Genomic DNA, 21829 nt, shown 5'->3' on the forward strand with positions numbered 1-21829 from the left:
TTTCATTATCTGGCCAAGGTCTGTTTAAAAAACCAAGTCATTTCTCTTTCTCATCCCTGTTTCCTTCATAGTGCCTTACAAGGGAGACAAGAAGAATCCAGGGCAGAAACCCTCTCAGCTCAAGCTGAGGCAGTCTTCCTGAGTATGCCTGCAACTTTGCCCCCCCCCCCCCCCCCCCGGTCTCGCCTGCATCTAATGTACTTTAGTGTGCCAGAAACTACTGCTGTTGAGCTGTTGGTGGGTGGGTGACCCAGACTTACAGTTATGAAAATACAGTTTCTGGTAACCACACGTTGATGGCATTGCTAAGAGTTTAACCCCCACTTTGTTTGCAAGGTAGCTCTAAAGTAGCCCAGTGAAGCAGAAGCAAGCAGCAGAGTAGGTAGTTCCTTGGGTATTGGAACTTTGGAGGCCCAGTGAACTGTTTGTTCTTCCAGTGATTTCCCAAGCATGCAGCCATTTTTAAACCTCTCCCACTTAACCTCTTAATGGGATCCTTTTAGGGAAATCAAGGCTTGTTCCAGTTCCCCTGTGCCTAGGCCCGTTGTCTTAGTGTCATATCAATAACAGCTTTAGGGCTTTGTATAGTCTTCCAAATCAGTAGCTTCCCTTTAAAGAGGATTTACTGTTAGAAACTTAACGTTCTTGAGGCCACACAACTTGCAAAGCAACTTCAGAAAAATCAAAGGCTTTCCACAAGAAAAGAGAGCACAGATTATATGTTTGGTGACTTCCCCTCAAAGCAATTTATGTTTCCTTGGAAGACCCAGATGAGAAGAGATCTGCCTTGAAACCTTTGCTTCAGCCATTAGAATCTCTTCTCCCTCCTCAGACTTTGCTAGGGTTTCCATGATTTGGGTTGAGGATCTGATGAGTAGTGATAATCCAGGTAATCAAAATGTATGTAAAGGGTCTCTTAATGTGCATAAAGCTACTGCCTTAGTTTCTAATGCTTCTAGAGACACAGTAACATTCTCTACTAAATCCATGTTTGCCAGTACAGTAACCAGGTATTCCACATGGAGTAAGTGTTGGTATGCTGGCATTCCCTTCAGTAGAAATCTGGCTACTATTCTTTTTAAGGGCCTGCTTTTTTGAATTGAGATCATGGGACAGTGTTTATGGGCTATCACTAATGCACTGAAACCTTTTGGTTGGGACTTAAGGACAAAAAGAAAAAAATATCACCCTTGCCGTCTACTCAAAACAACAAGAAAAAAGGTGTGGCAGATGTTCTTACCAGTCAATTTTCTCCAGCTAGTGCTTTCCCAGTTATCTATCTAAAGGGAAAAATATGAAATCTTATACATTCATCCATGAGTAGTATGATTGTCTCTGATGTTTTGCTTTTTTGAAACATCTAACATGGAAATTGATTCCATTCACAGTGTGAGACCTTTGTAAGTAATGTAGTCAAGCTCCATTAAGGAGATAAACAGCCCTTTTATTCAGAAGAAGGAAGCATATGAATCGACCCACTCTCCTCTGTCTCTTCTTATATCTAAATCAAAGTTGATGCCATTGGGTTCCTTCATATAGGACAAATGCTCTCTATTTGTAGCTGTAGTTTTTGGGCATACACACACACCCAGAGGACATTCTTGTTATCCTGGATTGTTTGCTGGCACCAGCTGCATTTTTTATTCCCACCCTGGGACTATTCCCCCTCCCCCAATTCTGAGATATGTCATTTCAAAAAAGTCCCAAGAAGTATGTGTGCACCTGTAGTTGTAGTTCACACTAGATTCCATTCCCCCTTGTTTCTCCAATTCCTCCTGCCACCAAACAGGCTCAGTTCCCCCAGGTTTTCCTGAGGAATTCCCCCACTCCCGAGGAAGTTACATCTCCCCATTTCATGTGACTATCTCTCCTACTGCAAAAAAGTGTCCCTCTCTCCCACGGTCACTTTCTCCCAACAAACAGGCTCCATGCCCCCCATGATTTAGTTAGGGTTGCAGCAAGATGATAATAAATAATAATAATAATAATAATAATAATAATAATAATAATAATAAATTGTATTTGTATTTCCCACCTCTCCCTGAGGATCGAGGCGGGATTACAACAGAGAATAAAATCAACAATAAAATACAAGATAAAGTATTATCTAAAAATACAATCAATAGAACAAACAACAAAACTACTACCAATCACTAAAATGACCAAATCGTTATCTGTTTTCCATGCTATCAAAGTCAGAAGTGGGAGTGTTCTTTGAGATCAGCTATAGAAGGTCAGATGGATAGGCCCACCGGAAGAGATCCGTCTTAAGTGGCTTCTTAAAGGCTTCTAAGGTGGTAATAAGACAGATCTCTTCCGGTAAGTTGTTCAATAGTTTAGCGGCCGTGGCTGTAAATGCTTTATGGGAAGTTGTAATTAGTCTAGTTTTCGTATATTTCAATAATTTCTTCCCTGATGTTTTGAGAGTGCAGGGCGGATTGTGAAGGGAGAGGCGTTCCCTTAAGTAACTCAGGCCCAAGCCATGTAGGGCTTTAAAGGTAATGACCAACATTTTGTATTGCGCCTGGAAGCTGATCAGCAGCCAATGAAGAGATTTTAATATTGGAGAAATATGGTCTGATCTTGATGTTCCCGTGACCAGTCTGGCTACAGTGTTTTGGATCAATTGAAGCTTCCGAACTTGGTACAAAGGTAGCCCCATGTAGAGTTGATTACAGAAATCTAAACGAGAGGTTACCAGTGCATGTACCACTGCTTCAAGGTTCCTTTGGGTCAGGTAGGGCTCGGCGTATCAACTGAAGTTAGTACCAAGCACTCCTGGCCATCGCCTCCACCTGAGATGACAACTGTAGAGACGAGTCCAGGAGCATTCCCAAACTGCGAACTTTATCCTTTAGGGGAAGTGTGACCCAGTCCAGGACTGGTTGGAAAATCTCCATCCCTGAATCAGCGGTACCAATCGCAAGCACCTTTGTTTTCTCTGGATTCAGTTTGAGTTCGTTTCCCCTCATCCAGCCCATTACTGACTCAAGACAAGCATTTAGAGGAGAGATGCCATCCTTGGTCACTGCAACAGTCGGAGACATAGAGAAGTAAATTTGGGTGTCATCAACATACTGATAACACCACGCCCCGTGTCTCCGGATGATCTCTCCCAGCAGCTTCATGTAAATGTTAAACAGCATGGGAGACAGAATGGCGCCCTGAGGGACGCCAGATGTCAGCTCTCTTTTACGAGAACAGCTGTCTCCCAGCATCACCATCTGGAATCTGCCTGAGAGGTAGGAGTGGAACCACTGGAATGCATCTAACTCCCTCAGGCGTTCCAGAAGGATACCATGGTGTATGGTATCGAATACCGCTGAGAGGTCCAAGAGCACCAGCAGGGTCACACTTCCCCTGTCGATGCCCAGACAGAGATTGTCGACCAAGGCGATCATGGCAGTTTCAACTCCATATCCCGCCCTGAAGCCAGTTTGAAATGGGTTTAGATAATCGGTTTCATCCAAGACAGCCTGGAGTTGGAAGGCAACTCCCCTCTTGATTATCTTGCCCAAGAATGGTAATAAGGAGACCGGCCTATAATTGTTTCTTATCAGGGGATCTAGGGAGGGTTTTTTCAAGAGTGGTTTAACCACCGCTTGTTTGAGCTTAGATGGAAATTTCCCCTCCCTGAGGATGCGTTGATTATAGATTGAAGTAATGCTGTTACTGCATCCCCTCCCTGAGCAGTCAACCAAGATGGGTAAGGATCAAGGGGCATGTTGTCTTCCTTACAAATCCAAGAAGCTTGTCCACTTCATCTGTATTTATAAGCTCAAAGTGGTCCAGTCTAACATAGTCTACTGCGTCGCTCTCCTCTCTTATAATTTCTGTGGTAATACCGGCATCAAGATCGACCCTTATCTGAGAGATTTTATCAGCAAAAAAGTCATTGAATGCATCACAGCAGGCTTTAATTGGTTCTAAAAGAGGGTTCAGGGTGGGAGACTGCTGGGTTAACTCTTTAACCATCCTGATCAGCTCTGCTGGACAAGACTCTGCTGATGCAATATGAGCAGCATAGAATGAGTTCTTTGCTGCATCGATTGCCACTCCATAGGAATCAAGAAGAACCTTATGGCGTGTCTTGTCAGGTAAATGGCAATGTTTCCGCCAGTAGCGCTCTAGTCTTTGCGCAGCCCGCTTCATTTTCCGAAGATCTTGAGTGTACCATGGTTTCTTATTAGAAGCGGGCTGGAAAGGATGTTCGGGAGCGATAGTGTCTATAGCCCTGGTAAGATCGTTATTCCAGGTATCAACCAAGGTTTTGACAGAATCTCCGTCATTCCCAACCATAAAACCATCTAGGGCCTCCTGGAACCTTTTGGGTTCCATCAGCCTTCCAGGGTGGACCATTCTAATAGGTCCTCCACCCCCAAGGGGGATATAGGTAGTGGCCTTCGGTCCCACCTTGACCAGAAAATGGTCCGTCCATGACAGGGCGGAGGTTTGAATTACCTCCGCCCACGGATATTCCTGATCTGTACTAAAGACCACATTGAGTGTATTACCAGCACAGTGTGTTGGACTTGAGACTAATTGGGACAGGCCCATGGTGGTCATGGAAACCATGAACTCCCAAGCTGCACCTGTCAGATCTGGTAAACCAGCCTCGAAGGGGATGTTGATAAAGAACTATAAGACCCAAAAGCACACAGGGAATGAGTGGACACAGAGGGGACAACAACTGGCCAAACCCATGAAGCTATGTTGCATGCACTTTTGCTTCTTTTGACCAATCTGGAGGAACTCAATGGCCGGTTACAGACCAGCACTTTAGTGCGTGACGAGCACGCACTAGGGTTACAAAAGGGCGGTGCTTCTGCACCGCCCTAACCCTAGTGCGTGCTCGTCACGCACTAAACGGCGGCGGCCCTTCCATACGGCCGCCGCCGTGAGGACGTCACGGCCACGCCGCCTCTAGACGGGGCGGCGCGGACATGACGTCCTTGCTCCGCGCCAGGGCACTTAGTGCGCCCTGAACACGGAGCAGGAAGGAGCTCCGTTTCGGAGCTCCTTCCTGGTTTAGTCCGCTGGGTGCAGCCTTCAGACGGCTGCGCCCAGCGGACTAAAAGAGAAAGGGGCCAAGCGGCCCCTTTCTCCTTCTCCCCGCCACCGCGGGGTGTCCTTGGGGCTTGAAGCCCCAGGGACACCCCTTTTCAGGCTGCGGGGAAGCGGCGTTTTGCTGCTTCCCCGCAGCCTGAAAAGCGGCGGATCGGGGCCTCAGCGGCTGCCGCTCTGCACACTGAAGCCCCGATACACCGGGGAAAGGGGCGGGTGCAGACCGTCCCAAATGGGCGGTCTATAACCCGCCAATGTCTCCTTGACAGCTTCTTAATATTTGGCTGCTCATGCTTCAGTGACTAATTTACAAATACCCTTTACAGTGAATCACTATCTTTGTTGGAGAGGGAGCTATCAAATCTTTGGCTCATGTGCTTTTCATCTGCAATTTTTATAAAAATGGCTGGATCAGATTGTCAGGTCCCTATTCTTTCAAAATTTTCAGGACTTTTGTTTGGTATTTGGCCTTCTTATCAGTAAGATTCCTGCACAGATTTCTGACTTTGGCTTAAAAGATAGAAGGAAATATTCCCTGCCTAAAGAGATCCTGCTCTGTTGTTATATACTCTATAATTCCCAGCTTCTACTGTATATCAATTAGACCATACTATATTACCCAGTTAACATCAATATGTTATAATATTAAGTAGTACATAATATTTTGGATACATCTCTGATAGTTTAGAGAATTTAACTGTCTAAATAATTTTAACATAATTTATCTTTCATGGTGTTTGTTTATTTTTACTTTTTTATTAATGTCTATGATGATAAAAGAAAGATAGTGATTGATTGCTTAAGAAAAAGCACCTGGAAAAGCTTCTAAGAACCCCTCACCCTCTTGGCATTTTTGCTAGGTGGTCTGTTTTCAAATGAGGACTTTGGCTGAGACAAATAAAGCTGCTCAGTACCTGATCAATATGTGCATTATTAACTGTTCACCAAATATTTGAGTAATTGCTATGTTTTCTTCAGACATTTCTAGTTATTTACCTTGCACATATTATCTTAATTAATGTCTGTGTTAACTGTGTAGCATGGTCAGGGGTAAAACCTATCCATCACATTTTTAGAGCAGTATAGCATTTCTTTGCCTCAGCTATTTCATCTAACTCATATGTCAGCTTTTGTGGGTAGGGAGAGGTGACAGCAGATTTGGCCTGGGTGGCACATGCCATAGTTACATCATGTCTGGCTTACTCCAATTGCAGCAACAGGGCTGGTTTTGAAAACTACCATTGATCTAAAATGCTCTAGCTAGGGTACTATCCATGGGGCACATATAAGATTTCATATTTTTTCCTGCTGGAATAGTGGCAATGACTTTCTCGCCCTAATTCAAGGTGATGCATCTGATGAAGTAGACTGAGTCTATCCAAGCTTATGCTATAAAGATATTTCTCTCAGTTTGTCTCAATTGTGTCATCCTTTATGAGTCAGGAGTCTTGAGTTTAACACAGACTGCTGTAGTTTTGCTTGTACTCTGAATGAAAGAAATTGCCACTCTTCTGTGGAGGTTGCGCTTGCAATGTAGTTCGTAAATTCATATTAGTCTTCTTTGCAGCCCCTTGTTTCAGCCATGGATTGATACAGGATAAAATATAGTGTGCCTGCATCATACGTGGCTTTCAGCTTACAATGAAAGTCACACAACAACCAGGAAATGGCGAACTCGCCACCACATGCATGAGCCCCATTATTTTCAGTGGGGCTCAAGCATACATGGAATTTGCCTTATGCAGGGGTGGTGGTGGTCTGGAATGGATCCCCCGTGTAAGGCAAGGGCACACTGTACTTTGATGTTGTTGAAACAGCATCAGCATCATTGCATTATGGTGATTATTTTGATTAGCTGATCATTAAGATTTCAAATCAGGATGAATGAAAAAAGTTATTTTTCTCATATGAACCTGCCTGTCTCTTGCAATTGTGGTCAAAGGCCCTTCTTTGTGTCCCAGTATCCCCAGCAGTATGCCTAATTGGCATATTTCCTTAATTGGGAACAGTGAGAAAAACCATTTCACCCCTTTAGAGCCTAGTCTAATGGTTATTCCAGTTCAGACATCAGAAGGGCTGCCAGACCCAGAAGAACCCAGAGAAGTGAAGACAAACAACCACCCAAAGGGAAGGTATTTTTACCATACATCAAAGGAGTCACAGACAGAATAGGGAAACTGGTGAAGAAACACAACATTCAAATGATTTACAAACCAACCAAGAAAATCCAGCAGATGCTGTGCTTAGCAAAGGACAAGAGAGACACTCTCACAGCCACAGACATTTACCACATACCATGCAGCTGTGGACAAGTCTATATAGGGACCACCAAACACAGTGTATAAACATGAATCAAGGAACACAAAAGACACTGCAGCCTGAGTCAGCTGGAAAAATCAGCAGTAGCAGAACATGTTATAAACTAGCCAGGGCATAAAATACTGTTTGATAACACTGAAATCCTGGACCATGTCAACAACTATCAGGTCAGAATACACAGGGAAGCCATTGAAATCCATAAACATTTGAATAATTTCAACTGGAAAAAAGAAACCCTTAATGTGAACAAAGTTTGGCTACCAGTCCTGAAGAATAGCAAAATGAGGACTCAGCAAATGCAAATGAAAAATCACCCAGGGTGTCAGGGGTTTCCCAGTAGATAATGATCACCAGTTAGCATCAACAACAGAACACTACACAGATTAACATGGAATTTTTTCCCTACCCAGGGTCACACAGTATATACATATATCCAGATGCCAGCCACAGATGCTGGCAAAACATCAGGAATAAACTCATCTAGAACATGGCCACATGGCCCAAAAAACCCACAAAAAACTATGGATGCTGGCCATGAAAGCCTTTGACTAATACAACTGTGTCTTTGAATTCTACGCTGAAACTGTCATACTTTAGACATAACATGAAACAACATGACTTATTATAAAAGGCAATGATGCTTGATAAGGTAGAATCCAGTGGAAAAGAGGAAGACTACATTAGCTTGCAAGACTTGAGCATGGCTGTTTATAACAGGGTGACTGGGGTTCTCTAATTTGTAGGACCACCATAAGCTGAAGTCAACTTGATAGTAGTCAACAACAAAAGTCTGGAGAAAATGTCAGAAAAAGTCTGGTGAAAATGTCAGGTTGAGGGAAATGTAGAGAGTAAGGAGCTTATTGCATGGCTAAAAAATGCGACTTACCATGCCCAGTTTGATTCCTCTTCTGGGATGCAGCCCGGTATTATCACTCGCATTTTGCCACCAATGCCACCTCGTGTCTGCATCCCACCTAAAACTCAGCTAGAAGCTGTGCCCAGCTGGCTGATTTGCACAGTTGGGAGCTTTGTGACTTTGCAAATTGGCAAGCTGAGCACAGTTTCTTGCTGGGTTTTAGGTGGAATGCAGCTGGGAGGCAGCATTGGCGGCAAAATATGAGCGATAATACCCAGCTGCATCCTGGAAGAGGATTCAAACCGGTAAGTCATATTTTTTATCCATAGCCACAAGTATCCCCATACAAATGCTCATACTTCCTTTGCATCCTTATAGCATAAAGTTGGGTTTCTTAAAGTTGAATTGTAATAGAACTGTCTGCAGATACCTATTCTTCTCTGGCCTTTTGTTCAATGATCAGTTTAGTCCTCTTGGTGAATATTGTGAGCATCAGCCTTATCCTCCAATGCATCAATTTTATTCATTTTTTGGGGGGTCAGGTGCATAAAATGAGGCTCTGATTTATCTCGTAGTATATCTGTTTTATCTTGATGCAGAATATCCATTGCATGAAAAAAAAAGTTCCATGATGTAATGCCACTTTGAATAATAAGTTTTTGTCCATGTTTCTCCACTTAATGCCACCTTCAGAAATAGCAGAAAGGGGTCAGAGGTTCCTATCCCTTTCATGAAAATGAGACCTCTGATGATAACTTATTTAAACTGTCTGAGCCAAAGCACCACTTAAAAATACCATGCTCAGCTCAAGCTTGATTTGTTTCATATTTCTGGTCCAGAGTTTCATAAACTTAGAACTGAGTCAGCTCATTGTGCCTCAACATTAGAACAGAAAAGAGACAGAAATCTCTATCCACTTACTACACTTTCTGAAAGCTGCATTAAGTGAGAGATGTCTCCTTTTTTATTATCTAAGTGAAAATCTCAATGCATTTGCTTCAGCTTCTGAGAGCCAGTAGTTGAGAAGCATGGTTTCCTTATTGTGAAATAGATGGAAAATTCTACAGTTACTGGACAAATATTCCTATGGTAAACGTCTTCATGTCATAAAAACTTTTCAAATGTAATGAACTGTTCTACTTAAAGGGTATATCATATACAGGGCTCTCTAACATGAAAACTGAAGCGGACGCAACTCACAATTCATGCCACACAAGTCAGCATTTCAATAGCCTGACACAAAGAAACATATGATGACACAAAGAACATAGGAGCTTATTGCATTAACATGTATAAGATGGCTTACGTCTTCTGATTTGAATTCAGGATTCTGGGATGCTGCTGCCTGAATGCATCCTGGGTCAGAAGCTTCCCGACTTCGAAAAAGTGCTGGCTGAGTGAGGCTTTGACCCGGGATGTATCCAGACAGAGGCATCCCGGCTAGATTGGTAGTGATTGGGGTATGAGAACATCCGGAGGCATCCCAGATTCTGAATTCAAGTCAGAAGAGGTAAGCCGGCTTATTTGTTGATACAAGAAGCTCCATAGTTTCGTTGATGATGTTAAACTGGGGTGTGGGGGTGAGGAGGTGATACTTCCTATTACATTCAATTTACCAGTCCTTCTTTCTGTGTATTCTTTTTGCATGCAGCACTAAAAGAGCTACTGATTTTGTTCTTGATGTGGTTAAAAAATAGGCTCTTGAGGTTTCCTATGTATTTCTTAATTTATTGTATTTTTAGTATGCAGTGAAACAAAAAGAAAAACAGTCTTTGTGAACAAATTTATTGCACTGTTCCTGCAATACTTGCAATTTGGAAGATCTTTCATGTGGCTCCTGTATAGTGGGAGAAGTTGTCCTGTAGGGAGACAGTAACCTTGCAAGCAGCTGACACTGTATTCTTTTGCTTTTCTTTCTTTCTTTCTTTCTTTCTTTCTTTCTTTTTCTTTTTCTTTTTCTTTTTCTTTTTCCTTTCCTCTTTTTCTTTTAATTGATTTGGCTGAGAATGAGGCAACTCTATGAAGATTCTGGTTAAAAATGCTGACTAAATGCAACTAGAAGTTCCTAAGACAAGTCCCTTCTTAATCAGATGTAAGTTGTGGTTTTGCTGTGCTATGAAAAGCTGAGTTAGAAAAAGAAATGTAAAGAAACAATAGTGATTACCAGTTAAATCTATGAGATTTCTTACATTAATTCTCTGTTATTTTACAAAAAAGAAGGACTGTTAGCACTTGGTTTCTTTAAACTTGTTTGAATCGTTGTTTGTAAAATCCTGGATATAATTCAAAGGGTGTTAGACACCTTCAATGGAATGACAGCACATGGGACAATTTCAGGACAGGGACAGCCTGGATCTCAAGGAAAGCTACTTTTACGTTGTTAATGGAGTTGAAGTTTTATTGCTTATCTTTTGCTACCCTTTATCTGCACTCTCCACATTGGCCAAGTAGGTGTATGGCCTGTGCCTGCATTAAAATCCCCCCAGACCACCTTAACTGACAACAGAATAATGTGGCAAAATGTAGGGCTGTGACTCTAACATCATCACCTTTCTTCCACTGTCTAATTTTTAATACCCATGATGAAGAAGCCAGTGAAGCACCAAAAGCTTGCATGTTGTGTTTTGTGTTCTGTAATTGGCCCAATAAAAGTATCACTGTTTTTAGGATTTGGGATTTTGTTGTATTTTGCTGCATGGTCAACCCAGCTAGCCCTGAATAAATTTCAGGACGGTATCTCATGTATCCATGGTGCTGACAGGACAAAAAAGTCTGGTTAACTCTTAGTATCTTTTTTACATTTTATTTTTTTTAGTTATACAATGTCTTAATCCCCTTCTATCGCAGTTTCAAGACAGAATACACACTAATAGATGGCAGAAGCTCCTGAGTCCTGTTTTCATGCGTTATATATATCTACAATTTAAAAGTGGGGACTAGAAGTGCAAAGAAGGAAAGCAAAGAGTGAAACTGCAGTATTTTGGAGCCATTCAGCTGTTGGTTACAACATCTCCTTTATTTGCTGACAACTACTGTTTTACAGAAGCCAAACACTTTATTTCAGAATGCTGCCCTACCACGCAAACCCTATCTGTTGTCTGGATCCAAGTGATGTAATGGCCTTCACCCCTGTTACTTGATCAGTTTTCTTTTTAGTCCTTCTATTAGTTTTGTGTGAGAGTATATAATTTAATAGTGGTTTGTTTGTTTGTTTTTATTTCAACACTGGCTTTAAATCTGCAAAATTTAATGTCTTTATATGCACATTCAGCTGTCAAAGTATGAAAAATATGAAATCTAATTTCCAATGAAACATACAGTGGTTTGGACATAGTGTCCTGATAATTTTACTGTTACACTTCAGCTTCATTGAAATGTAGCGTCACTACATATTTTCACCTATTCAGCATTTTTAATCTATGCATCTTTCTTCAGTTTTTCATTCCTTTCACAGCACCTTGCAGTTCTCCAGGAGTGAAGAATCTTTCCTGTCCCCTCCAGCAATTGTTCTCTTTTCTTTCCTCACTCCCAGCAACTGATCATAGTTAACTCTGAAATATTCTAGCCTCTGTAGGAGCAATTATTCCTTGGGAGGCACATTTGGTGGTTGCTAAGAGCAGGAAAGAAGTTAGACACTGTCACTTCTAGCTGTGATATTAGTCTTTTCTACCTGAAACTGCCCTATTACTGAAAAGTTTTTTTTTAAAAAAAAAGTTAATAGCTTTCTCTAGAATAAGATATTTAATATTGGCATCTGTAAATAGCAAATAGAAATATTAGACATAAATATAACAAGAACAATAATATAATACTATACAGACAGCCCTCTGTATCCATGGTTTCCTTATCCACAAATACAACCATCCATAGCTTGATATTGTGTGAGTGAGTGAGTGAGTGAGTGTGTATGTGTACACTGAAAAGCAAACCTTAATTTTGCCATTTTATACAAGGGACATTATTTTACTATAAAATTGTAAAGCACCCACATATTTTGCTATCCATAGGGAGTCCTGGAACCAAAACCCAGCAGATACCAAGGGCTCACTGTATTATTAAATGCTGATGATGCCACTATTGAAGTCATTATAATCAACCCCCCCGCCAGAGGACACAAAAACTGAAGACAAAACAAGTAAAAATATATAAAAAGAATAGGGAAAAATATTATGCTAGTGGTGATAGGTGCTGCGACAAAACATCTGGATGGCTATAAATAGGACAACAACAGGATAATTGCAAAAAGTGACACTACTTGGGATGTGCCACATTATCTGACCATACCAGACAGATTCCTAGATTCTTGGATGGAATCTGAATCCTTAATGGTCCAAAACTCCAGTCAGTGACACTTGGTAAATTGTGAAGCTGAGAGGAGGAGAGGATGATACTTTAAATCTGTCTGGTGTATGCTTGCTAAATATTGTGTGTGAATATGTGAGTTTCTGTGCACATTAAAATCTAGAGTGACTCTTCCTGTTTTCAAGGTTCTCAGAGCCTGATCCCAGTCACACCTTGGAGGAGCGAGTGGTGCATTGGTATTTTAGTCAGCTGGACAACAATAACAGCAATGACATCAACAAAAGGGAGATGAAACCTTTCAAGTGCTATGTGAAGAAGAAAGCCAAACCCAAAAAATGTACACGACGCTTCACTGACTATTGTGATCTTAACAAAGACAAGTCGATTTCACTACAAGAACTGAAGGGTTGCTTGGGCGTCGGGAAGGAAGGAGGTGGGTAATACTTTTGTTAACTAAATTAAAATTCCTTGCTAAAGTGTTTGAACAAACTAGTCTCATTCAGTCATCTACAGTTGTTTATTTTGTTGGCTGTGCTCATTATGCTCATTAATTATGTCAGTTGTAATTTAGGATGGACAAAAACATTTATTATGGCCTCTAAGACGTTCACAGTTTTTAAAGAGCAAGTTTATTTTGTCCTGTTTTTCTTCCAGTGAAAAGTCCTTTTTAAAATGTGTATGCTCCCTCTCAATGATGGGATGGCAACAATGCAGGTTACATGCAGAGCCCCCAGGTAGAGGTACACCTCTCATTTATAAAAAAGAAAAGAAAAGCTTTTTGTTTTGTTTTGTTTGTTTGTTATTTGCCTAAAAGGCTTCCCACCCACCCTCTCTCTCACTCTTAATGGCTGTTGTAGGAAGAAAGATATTTTCTCAAACCAGAAACTACTTCCTATCACTTCATGTTGAGATGGGGAAGGTGTTTCCTGAGACGCAACAGAACAGAAGGCCTGCAAAATATTTCAAAATTTTGGGATCTGTATTTCAGGGTAACATACTCATTGGACTAGATATCTTAAGAATATGGTGAGGCATGAATATTGAAGAATAATTTGTTCTCACAAGATACCTTGACAGTTAAGAAAAGGTCTCACATGTTGTCTGCATGGCACACATTTCCTGTCTCCAATCTCCACCAGTTTACAGAGAGAGAAATAACAGCTTTCTCTGTGTTCAAGACCATGTTCTGTGTATATCCATTTTTTAAAAAATTGAAGAAATGGTGTGTAGAGTGGGGTGTAAAACCAAGCATTACTACCCTGGTGAAATTCAGTGTTCCCTCAACAATGTTCCATTTTTAAAAATGAAATGGTAATTTTAATGAAATGATCTTCATGAAATGATCATCCATGTCCCTACTTATACATATTGTGGCTTCCTAATGATAGGAGTTATTTGAAGACCTATAATTAAAAAAACATGAATTCATGTTTTCTCCTGAAAAAGCTAAAGAAACCAGAAAGCGTGTGTGGTTACAAGGCTTTTCTGTGTAATATCCTCTCTCAATCACTGTAGGAAGTGTCAAAAACAGAACAATTCTAGGAGAAGGCAGTTTTCCACTCCCATAATGAAATTTTCTCCCAGTTCACTCAAATATTTAGCCCACTGTTAATGGTATTTCCTCATATCGCACCAATAGCAGCTAGCAGCTTCGTTTACATACCACTTCATACCACACTAGGCAGTCTCTAAGATGTTTACAACTGTAATCTAATTGCCCCCAACAAGCTGGGTACTCATTTTAGTGACCTCGGAAGGGTGCAAGGCTGAGTTGACCCTGAGCCCCTGGTTGGAATTGAACTCACAACCTTGTGGTTTGTGAGTTAGTGTCTGTAGTACTGGCATTTAACCACTGCACCACTAAGGCTCCTCAAGAAAGATTGTCATCTTGAAACTGACGTTCTAAAATTCTTTGAATGCTCATTCTGTAGATGGACCTTTAATAATAATATGGGGGAGGGGGAACCGAACCCCAACATGGCACATGGTAAATTGGCTTGGGCATCTTGGGCCTCATTCCTACGTACATTTAAACCAGTGTGTGATTCGCCTTCACTCCATGTTGGTAAATCAATTCCAAAAGATCCATCGTTCCCACTATGAAAGCATATCTTTTCATTATCCCCTTGTAATCACTTCTTTTTTGGTATGATTGTCGTCCCCACTAGTTTGCACCACTTCAAAATTCATGTCAATCATCTGTGCATCATCAGTGATGTAAATGGCAGCCTGGGCAGCCCGGCTTGGGAACTATATATTTAAAATAAATTGATAGAAGATTCGATTGATTGATTTTGCAACTACTTGCAATCAGTGAGACACGTAGTTACAAAACCAATGAATCAAATCTTATATCAATTTTACTTTTTAAAATTGCAATTTTACTGTGCAAGTGGTTGCAAAATCAATCAATTGAATATTCTATCATTTTTATTTTTAAAAAATCATGCACCTATAGGTCACACCACAAGCACAAAGCAGTGCTGGGAGGGAGGGAAATGGTGGATTTACCAAAAACTGAGGAGGGATGGTAACACTACTCTTCCCTCCCCTCCAGAATGATGCGATTCAGATCTGTTGTTCCCAGTTGTTGAACATGCTTTGGATTCGATTGTTTTCAAAAGAACCACCAGGAAACTAGTGCCTGGAAAAACTGTTTTGTGTTGTTTTGGGGTTTTGTTTTTTTTTGTGTTTGCCTCACTTTATCATGACAGAAATCAATCAAAGTAGGATCAGAACCAGTTTCAAATGGGAACAATAGTCATATAAACCGATCAGCAATTTGCTTTAAATCATAGTGGGGACAAGCCCTTATTTTCCTTAAATCTATCTTGTTATTGAGCAAAATAACTCTTGAATGCACAAAGCTCAGCCTAGTCTGATTCTGCTGAAATACCTTGGCTCTAAGGAATGTAAACTTTTCATCTTCTCTTTTACTTTTTGCCTGCAAGACTTCCGTTATCATCCATGTAAATCAGTCCTGCTACTTTCTCAAATCTGCAGCATTCATAATATTTCGATTAACTGGAACAAAGAATGCTCTTTATATTTTGCAGGCAGCAATGGCAACTTCCCCCACGGAAAAAGACACGGTGTTAATCCTTTCAGTAAGTATTTCTGTAATTCCAGTTCCCACCTCACCTGGCCATCTTGACTAGCTGTTTTGGATATCATGGGATTTTCTTGGACGAACATTAACAAGAACCTCCTGACAGCAGGAGCTATCCAACAGTGCAATGGGCTACCTTAGAAGGTAGTGGGCTCTCCTTTATTTTCAGGGATACTTTAACTGTGGATTTAGGTTGGATCCTTCCATCTCTACAGTACTTGTGAGTGTATGAATAGTTTCAAATTATAGAACTCCAAAAGCTAACTTAGGCGTGTTACAGACGCTTCCTGATGCGCCTTGCCCCTTGTGTGTATTGACTACGTCAAAATGGCGGCAGCCGTTCCACACGGCCGCCGCCATTTTGACGCAGCAGACGCTCTGCGTCCGCACATCGCACCCCAGAAGTGATGCTGCGAGTGCACGACTAGTGCCTCGTGGCATCTCTTCCGGGGCCCAGGAAGGACCGCGATTTTTGCGCTCCTCTGCAGTGTCCGGGAACTATGCCATTTGGCTGCTGCGGTTCCCAGACGCTGCAACCACCTGTGGCGGCAGACTGCCGCTTCTCAGTGGTCTGTAACGGACCTTAGCTCCTTCTAACATCGTATGTAAAAAAGATCTTATAGCACTTTTGAGACTAACTAAAAGAAAGAAGTTGGTAGCATGAACTTTCACAGACATAAGTCTATGAAATCATTTGCTGCCAACATCTTTCTTTCAGTTTGTCTCAAAGGAGATACAAGATCTCTTTACATATTGATTTTACAGACTATCATGACTATATCTTTGAATTCTATTACTTTGTAATGTTGTCTGTCTTGGAATTTACTTCATATGGGAAGAAGATGGATTTAATTTCCATCTTCCTTGATTTAGTGAAAGGCCTTGTTAAATTAAGAATGTATTTTTAACTATTAAAAGGGAAAGGGATAAAATAACGTGTTATGTATAAATACATAATCTAAGTAGCTTGCAATTATCTACACAAAAATAACTTAATGCCCACCAGAAGGCCTGCTTTGTGACAAATAAAGGGCACACTGGTTAATACAGGACATAGGAAGCTGGTTCCACTATATAGAAAATGAGCCAGTTCTGATAATGTCAATGTTGACTAACCAAACAAGAAAGACTGCTTGCACATGACAAGCCAGATTTGTCACTGAGATGGCCTGTCAATATGTACTGAACCTCTTTTAAAACACTTGCATGCTAACTTTTCATAACAGTTCACCAATGGAGTCGTGGTAATTAAGATAATGATAAAATTCAATATTTGTGTCTCAGAAAGAAAAAAATAGTGGTAAAAATGTGGAACAAAGTAGCAGATCTTAATAGCCCAATATTCAGTATTTGAAAACGACTTTGCATCTGTTTTTGGAAAGAGATGAAAGAATTCCTCTTTCTGCTTCAGATGTTGATATAGTGCTGCTCCCACCATTTTTCACATTAGGTAAACTGGTTGGTGCAGATGGGAATTGGAGTTTCAAAACATCTGGAGAGCCTCATGTTCTCCAGCCCTGCATTAAAAGGAAAGGCTTCCACATCAGAGGGCTTGTCCAGGATGTGATATTTTAAACTATACACAGCCCCAGGCACCTCTCTTTTTAGAAATGAAACATAGGCACGGTACAGATTGCCATAAAGTGGCGTACTCCTGCTGATTCTAGGGTTAAGGAGTGTGCGGCCCCGCCCACATGTTGCATGCGTTGGAGACATCATGCATGTGCCGCGACCAAACAGCATGTTGTGTGTGTGATGTCTCTGCGCCGCTGGAGGGCGCTTATCGCATCTTTTCAGCAGCATGGAAAGGAATTCCAAAACAGAGCTCCTTTTTGGGAGCGGATCATTCCTGCGGCAACCACATGGCCACGGGAATTATCCTGAGGAGAAAAGGGCCGCCCCTGTCTCCGCATGGCTCCTGGGGTGTCTGGGGGCATGAAGCCCCAAGGATATCCCATTTCCCCACCACGGAGAAGCGGCATTTTGCCACTTCTCCGTGGCCTGGAAAAATGGCAGACTTGGGCCACAGGGCTGCCGGTGAAGCTACCCTGGCCCCAATTCACCGCAAAATGGGGCAGGTGCAGGCCACCCCTTTGGGGCAGTCTGTACTGCACCATAGTTATAAACCTAATCTTCTGAGGTATTTAATAGGGAACTTTTATGTAGTAAATACAAAACAGAAATAGAATATTAGAGGGAAGCATATCTTAAGCAGGTTCTCTGTGTATAAGAGTGTGTGTGCATTTGTATGTTTTCAAAAATATGGTTAATTTGCATTAATGTGGTTTGTTTGGGATTGTTGGTGGGTTTCTGGTCAGCCTTGCTGCTTATTCTGAAAATATGGTCATCTCAGGAATCTTTAGTTTCTTTAATCATGTAAAGTTTAATGGGAAACTCTGTTGACCCCTGTTAATTACTTTGAAAAAGATTTTAATTGGTGTTTTCACTTTTTGTTTCTCCTCTCCCTCCAACTGTCAATGTTCTGCTCTCTGTCCCTCCACACCTTTAGTAGGACGTCTTGTCTAAAGAGCTGAAGAGAAAACGTGAGGTGGATGGAAGGGAGGAAGGACCAAACATATTGCCATCTGAAAACATTCATGTGGGACTGGCAACATAGCAGAAGTGAGCTCCACACATTTGCACTTTTTAATAAAAAAAAATATTTGAAGAGGGGTGGAAGCAGTCTCCATTTAATGCCATTATCTAGTACTTTGGAGAAGAAAAGGAAACAGGAGAACATTACATCTTGGAAAGAAAACTGAACAGCTACTGATGATTTGAATTCTTGGGATTGCTTGGACTTGATAGATGTTTAATATACTGTATATACATGTAAATTGTACATTGTTCTTGTACGGGGTTTAGTATAACTATTGGTCCCTGCCTAGTTCTTTACTTTTGACTGATGGGGAACCATGGACTCTGGAATCCAGGAATACATTAATTTCTACAGCCATTCAAAACTTTAACCTAGAATCAGCCTCTTTTTCTCATAGCCAGCATCATTCTCTTTTTCTCACAGCCAGTATCATTAGTTGCACACATTCATTCATTTGAATCCCTCATGTGCTCAAATATATATGCAGTCATTGTTTAGTAAAGCAAATAAAATCTCTACAAAGTAACAATACAACTCACAGCTAATAGACTGCTGGGAATGGTCTCAGACACTGATGTTAAGTAGCTGCACAGTTCCTTCTTAGTTGTATTGCAAGACCATCAAAGAGAGAGAAGGGGCATGAGGTGACTAAGTAAATAAGGACAGAACCATAGTTATGTTCTAGCCATATAAGTGTGACCAGCAATTTGTCCCCTTAGTATGTGGCTGAGTGTAGGAAGGCTAATATGATTTTATATATGGGAGAGGAATTGGTTGCCTTCCAGGTATTGTTGAACTCAATATCCCCTCATTTGGAGTTGTGGACAGAGATCAAAGATGACTGGATTTGTAGCTCTGCAACATCTGGAAGCTTCAGGCACACACACAGCCCTTGTGTGTGGTCAATCAAATGTTGGACTTCTTCTGAGGGAGAGCTGGGTTCTCTTTTCCACTGAATCATGAAGCTTATTGGGTAGGCTTGGAGGAGATCTTTGTCGTTTATTCCAAAGCAGCTCAGGACAGTTTAAAGCTTTGTGATGATCATCAGCCAGTCAATGCTCAAGGTCAGCTGCAGTTGTGGATGCAACCATTGTACTTGCTCTCAGAGATGGGATTTTACTGCCTTGGATTTGTAGACTGTACCCTTCCTGCCAACGCCGGGCATTTGAAAAACAAGAAACATTGATCCAGCAGACTTTTTCTCCTGTCACCTCTGCCTTTCTCTTTTTATAATCTTTGCCCTTTTTTGGTGCAGTTAAGACACCAAGGGAGAAAATAGAATTCTAGCCAGCCTATTCTCTGGGATTTTCTCTTATTTGAACTGTTTTTGCTTTGTTGGTGTGACAGTAGTTGGTTCTGTCTATGCTTAATTTTATTCTGGCCAGACTAGCTAGGATCTGTATCCTGAACATTTAGGTTATGGATAGCTGACATGCATGTTAGGATGTGAAGAGGCCTCCTGTTTCTAACAGTAAGATTTGGGGAGTCAGAGGCTGACCTGCAAGAGATGGGGCAAAGGGCAATTCTAGGCTGTAACAATAGAAATATAGTGTCTAAATCAAGGGAAGTAATAGTGTCACTCTATTCTGCTTTGGTCATGCCTCACCTGGTATATTGCATCCAGTTCTGGGCACCACAATTCAAAAAAAGATGTTGCGAAGCTAGAGCAAGAGGAGGTCAACCAAAATGGTGAAAGGCCTGGAAGCCATGCTCTGTGAGGAGTGACTTAGGGAGCTGTTTAGTGTGGTTAACAGAAAGTTAAGAGATGATATGATATCCCTGTTTAAATATTTGAAGGGATGTCATACTGAGTAGTTTCCACTCTGCTGTGGAGACCTATGCTTGTAATGTGGTTTGTAAATTCATATTAGTCTTCCCTCCAGCCCCTAGTTTCAGCCATGGGTTGATACAGGATGAAATACTTGGATGTTGTGCATCAAATGACTTGAACAATTTGGATGTTTTTCCTCCCTCAAGGAAGTCACTACAATGGTTTTATAGGCTTAGCCACAGTCTGTTTTCTGTTGGCTCTGGTTAAGGAGAGGAGTAAATAGTTCAAAGGGGCACAGTCACCTTGGTCTGCAGTACATTTGTCACATTGAATTAATGTAGCACAACAGGTGCTAGTTTCCTGAGTCTATTTCTGTACAGATAATAATAAATTCATACTGAACATTATCACCAAGCAGATTACCACTTTCCTCTCAATTAGACTGTTAATTTTTGGGGAGGGGAGAATGGGTTTGGCAGCTTTCTGAGAAATCTACACAGCATTCTTGCAAGGACAAATGTAGGATAAATAGCACTCCGAGAGGGGAGGATCTTAAAGTCTCCTTCCCTATCAACTTCTTTATTTTTAAAAAATCATTGGCAGTGTTTAGAGTATTCCTGGCATTTAAGGTGCTAGGTAATGTTGTCTTTAATTAAAGCCTTGTTTCTCTGATTCTTATCCACAAAGACTTACATCAATTTAGAAAAAGAAAAAGAAATAGTCTTTAAAGCTAGCTGGTGGAAATGCATTTCAGCATTAGACAATTGGAGGAAATGCATTTCAGCAGATTTGTTCAGAGGGGGGTTACCTTTGCCTTCCCTTGCGGCTGAGAGGATGTGATTTTCCCAAGGTCACCCAGTGGGATCCCACGGCCAAGCAGGGATTTGAACCCTGGTCCTAGTCCAACTACACTACACTAGCACTTTTATCTAAGGAAACAAAGGTTTATCCAAGGATGATGTTTGTTACTGATTATTTCAATTAGAGACAAAGACCAAGTCACTGCACCCAGTTCTGGTTGGGCACACAGTTCACCCATCTTTCCAGCCAGCCCTGAGTGGGAACTACAACTGCAAAGTCATAGTGTTTGAGGCATTCTGGAAGCTCTATTCTAAAAAGGTAACATTTCCATGCTGTGCCATAAGCTGTTGGAAAATAGGGTACTAGGACTGTTTACCAAGTGGCACTTTTATGTAAGGAGCCAGTGTGGCAGTTTGTATGTTGGACTACAACTCTGGAGACCAGGGTTCAAATCTCTGTTTGGCTGTGGAAATCCACTGGGTGACCGTGGGCAAGACACACATTCTCTCTCCCAGAAAAAAACCCTGATTGGTTTGGTTAGGGTCGCCACAAGTAGGCATTTGAAGGCATGCAACAACAAATTTTTATGTAAAAACCATTGTCTGAACTTGGTGGCAGAGTAATCAATATCCACGGCAACAATGCTGTGAAATAAGGATGTCATGCTTTTATGATATAAGCTATGAAGTCATGCTGTTATGAAGCTGGACTGTATCAACTCTCATAATGTGCATCCTGGTGGGACAGGTATGTTGTTTTGGCAGTCCTAAATTCATGCCACACATGCTGTGATGTCTTTTCTCCTCTTATCTAGAGCAATGGTTCCCAGATTTTGGCTCTCCAGATGTTTTGGACTTCATCTCCCAGAGGTCCCAACCAGTTTGGCAAATGATCAGAGGTTCCAGGAGCTGAAGCCCAATCTGGAGGACTCAAGTTTGGGAAGCACTAATCTAGAGGAATATCTCAGACTTGCTGGTCTTGGCAAGTCCTGGATTGTACAAATAAATG

The 21829-nt window shown here is 41.3% G+C and overlaps 1 protein-coding gene across 1 annotated transcript in view; it reads left to right on the forward strand.

Moving 5' to 3' along the window:
- The window catches only part of LOC149314710 (SPARC-related modular calcium-binding protein 1-like), a 117277-nt gene extending 97223 nt beyond the window's left edge, over window positions 1-20054 (forward strand). Inside the window, exons 11-13 of the mRNA XM_089523136.1 lie at window positions 12727-12974; window positions 15598-15648; window positions 18160-20054. Coding sequence (XP_089379262.1) covers window positions 12727-12974; window positions 15598-15648; window positions 18160-18176 — 316 coding nt within the window. The 3' untranslated portion in view covers window positions 18177-20054. The remainder of the gene's footprint in view (window positions 1-12726; window positions 12975-15597; window positions 15649-18159) is intronic.
- The last annotated feature ends 1775 nt before the right edge of the window (window positions 20055-21829 follow it).

Source organism: Sceloporus occidentalis, unplaced genomic scaffold, assembly GCF_023333645.1.
Source record: "Sceloporus occidentalis isolate IW3139 unplaced genomic scaffold, rSceOcc1.0.p SCAF_4, whole genome shotgun sequence".
Taxonomy (NCBI): Eukaryota; Metazoa; Chordata; class Lepidosauria; order Squamata; family Phrynosomatidae; genus Sceloporus; species Sceloporus occidentalis.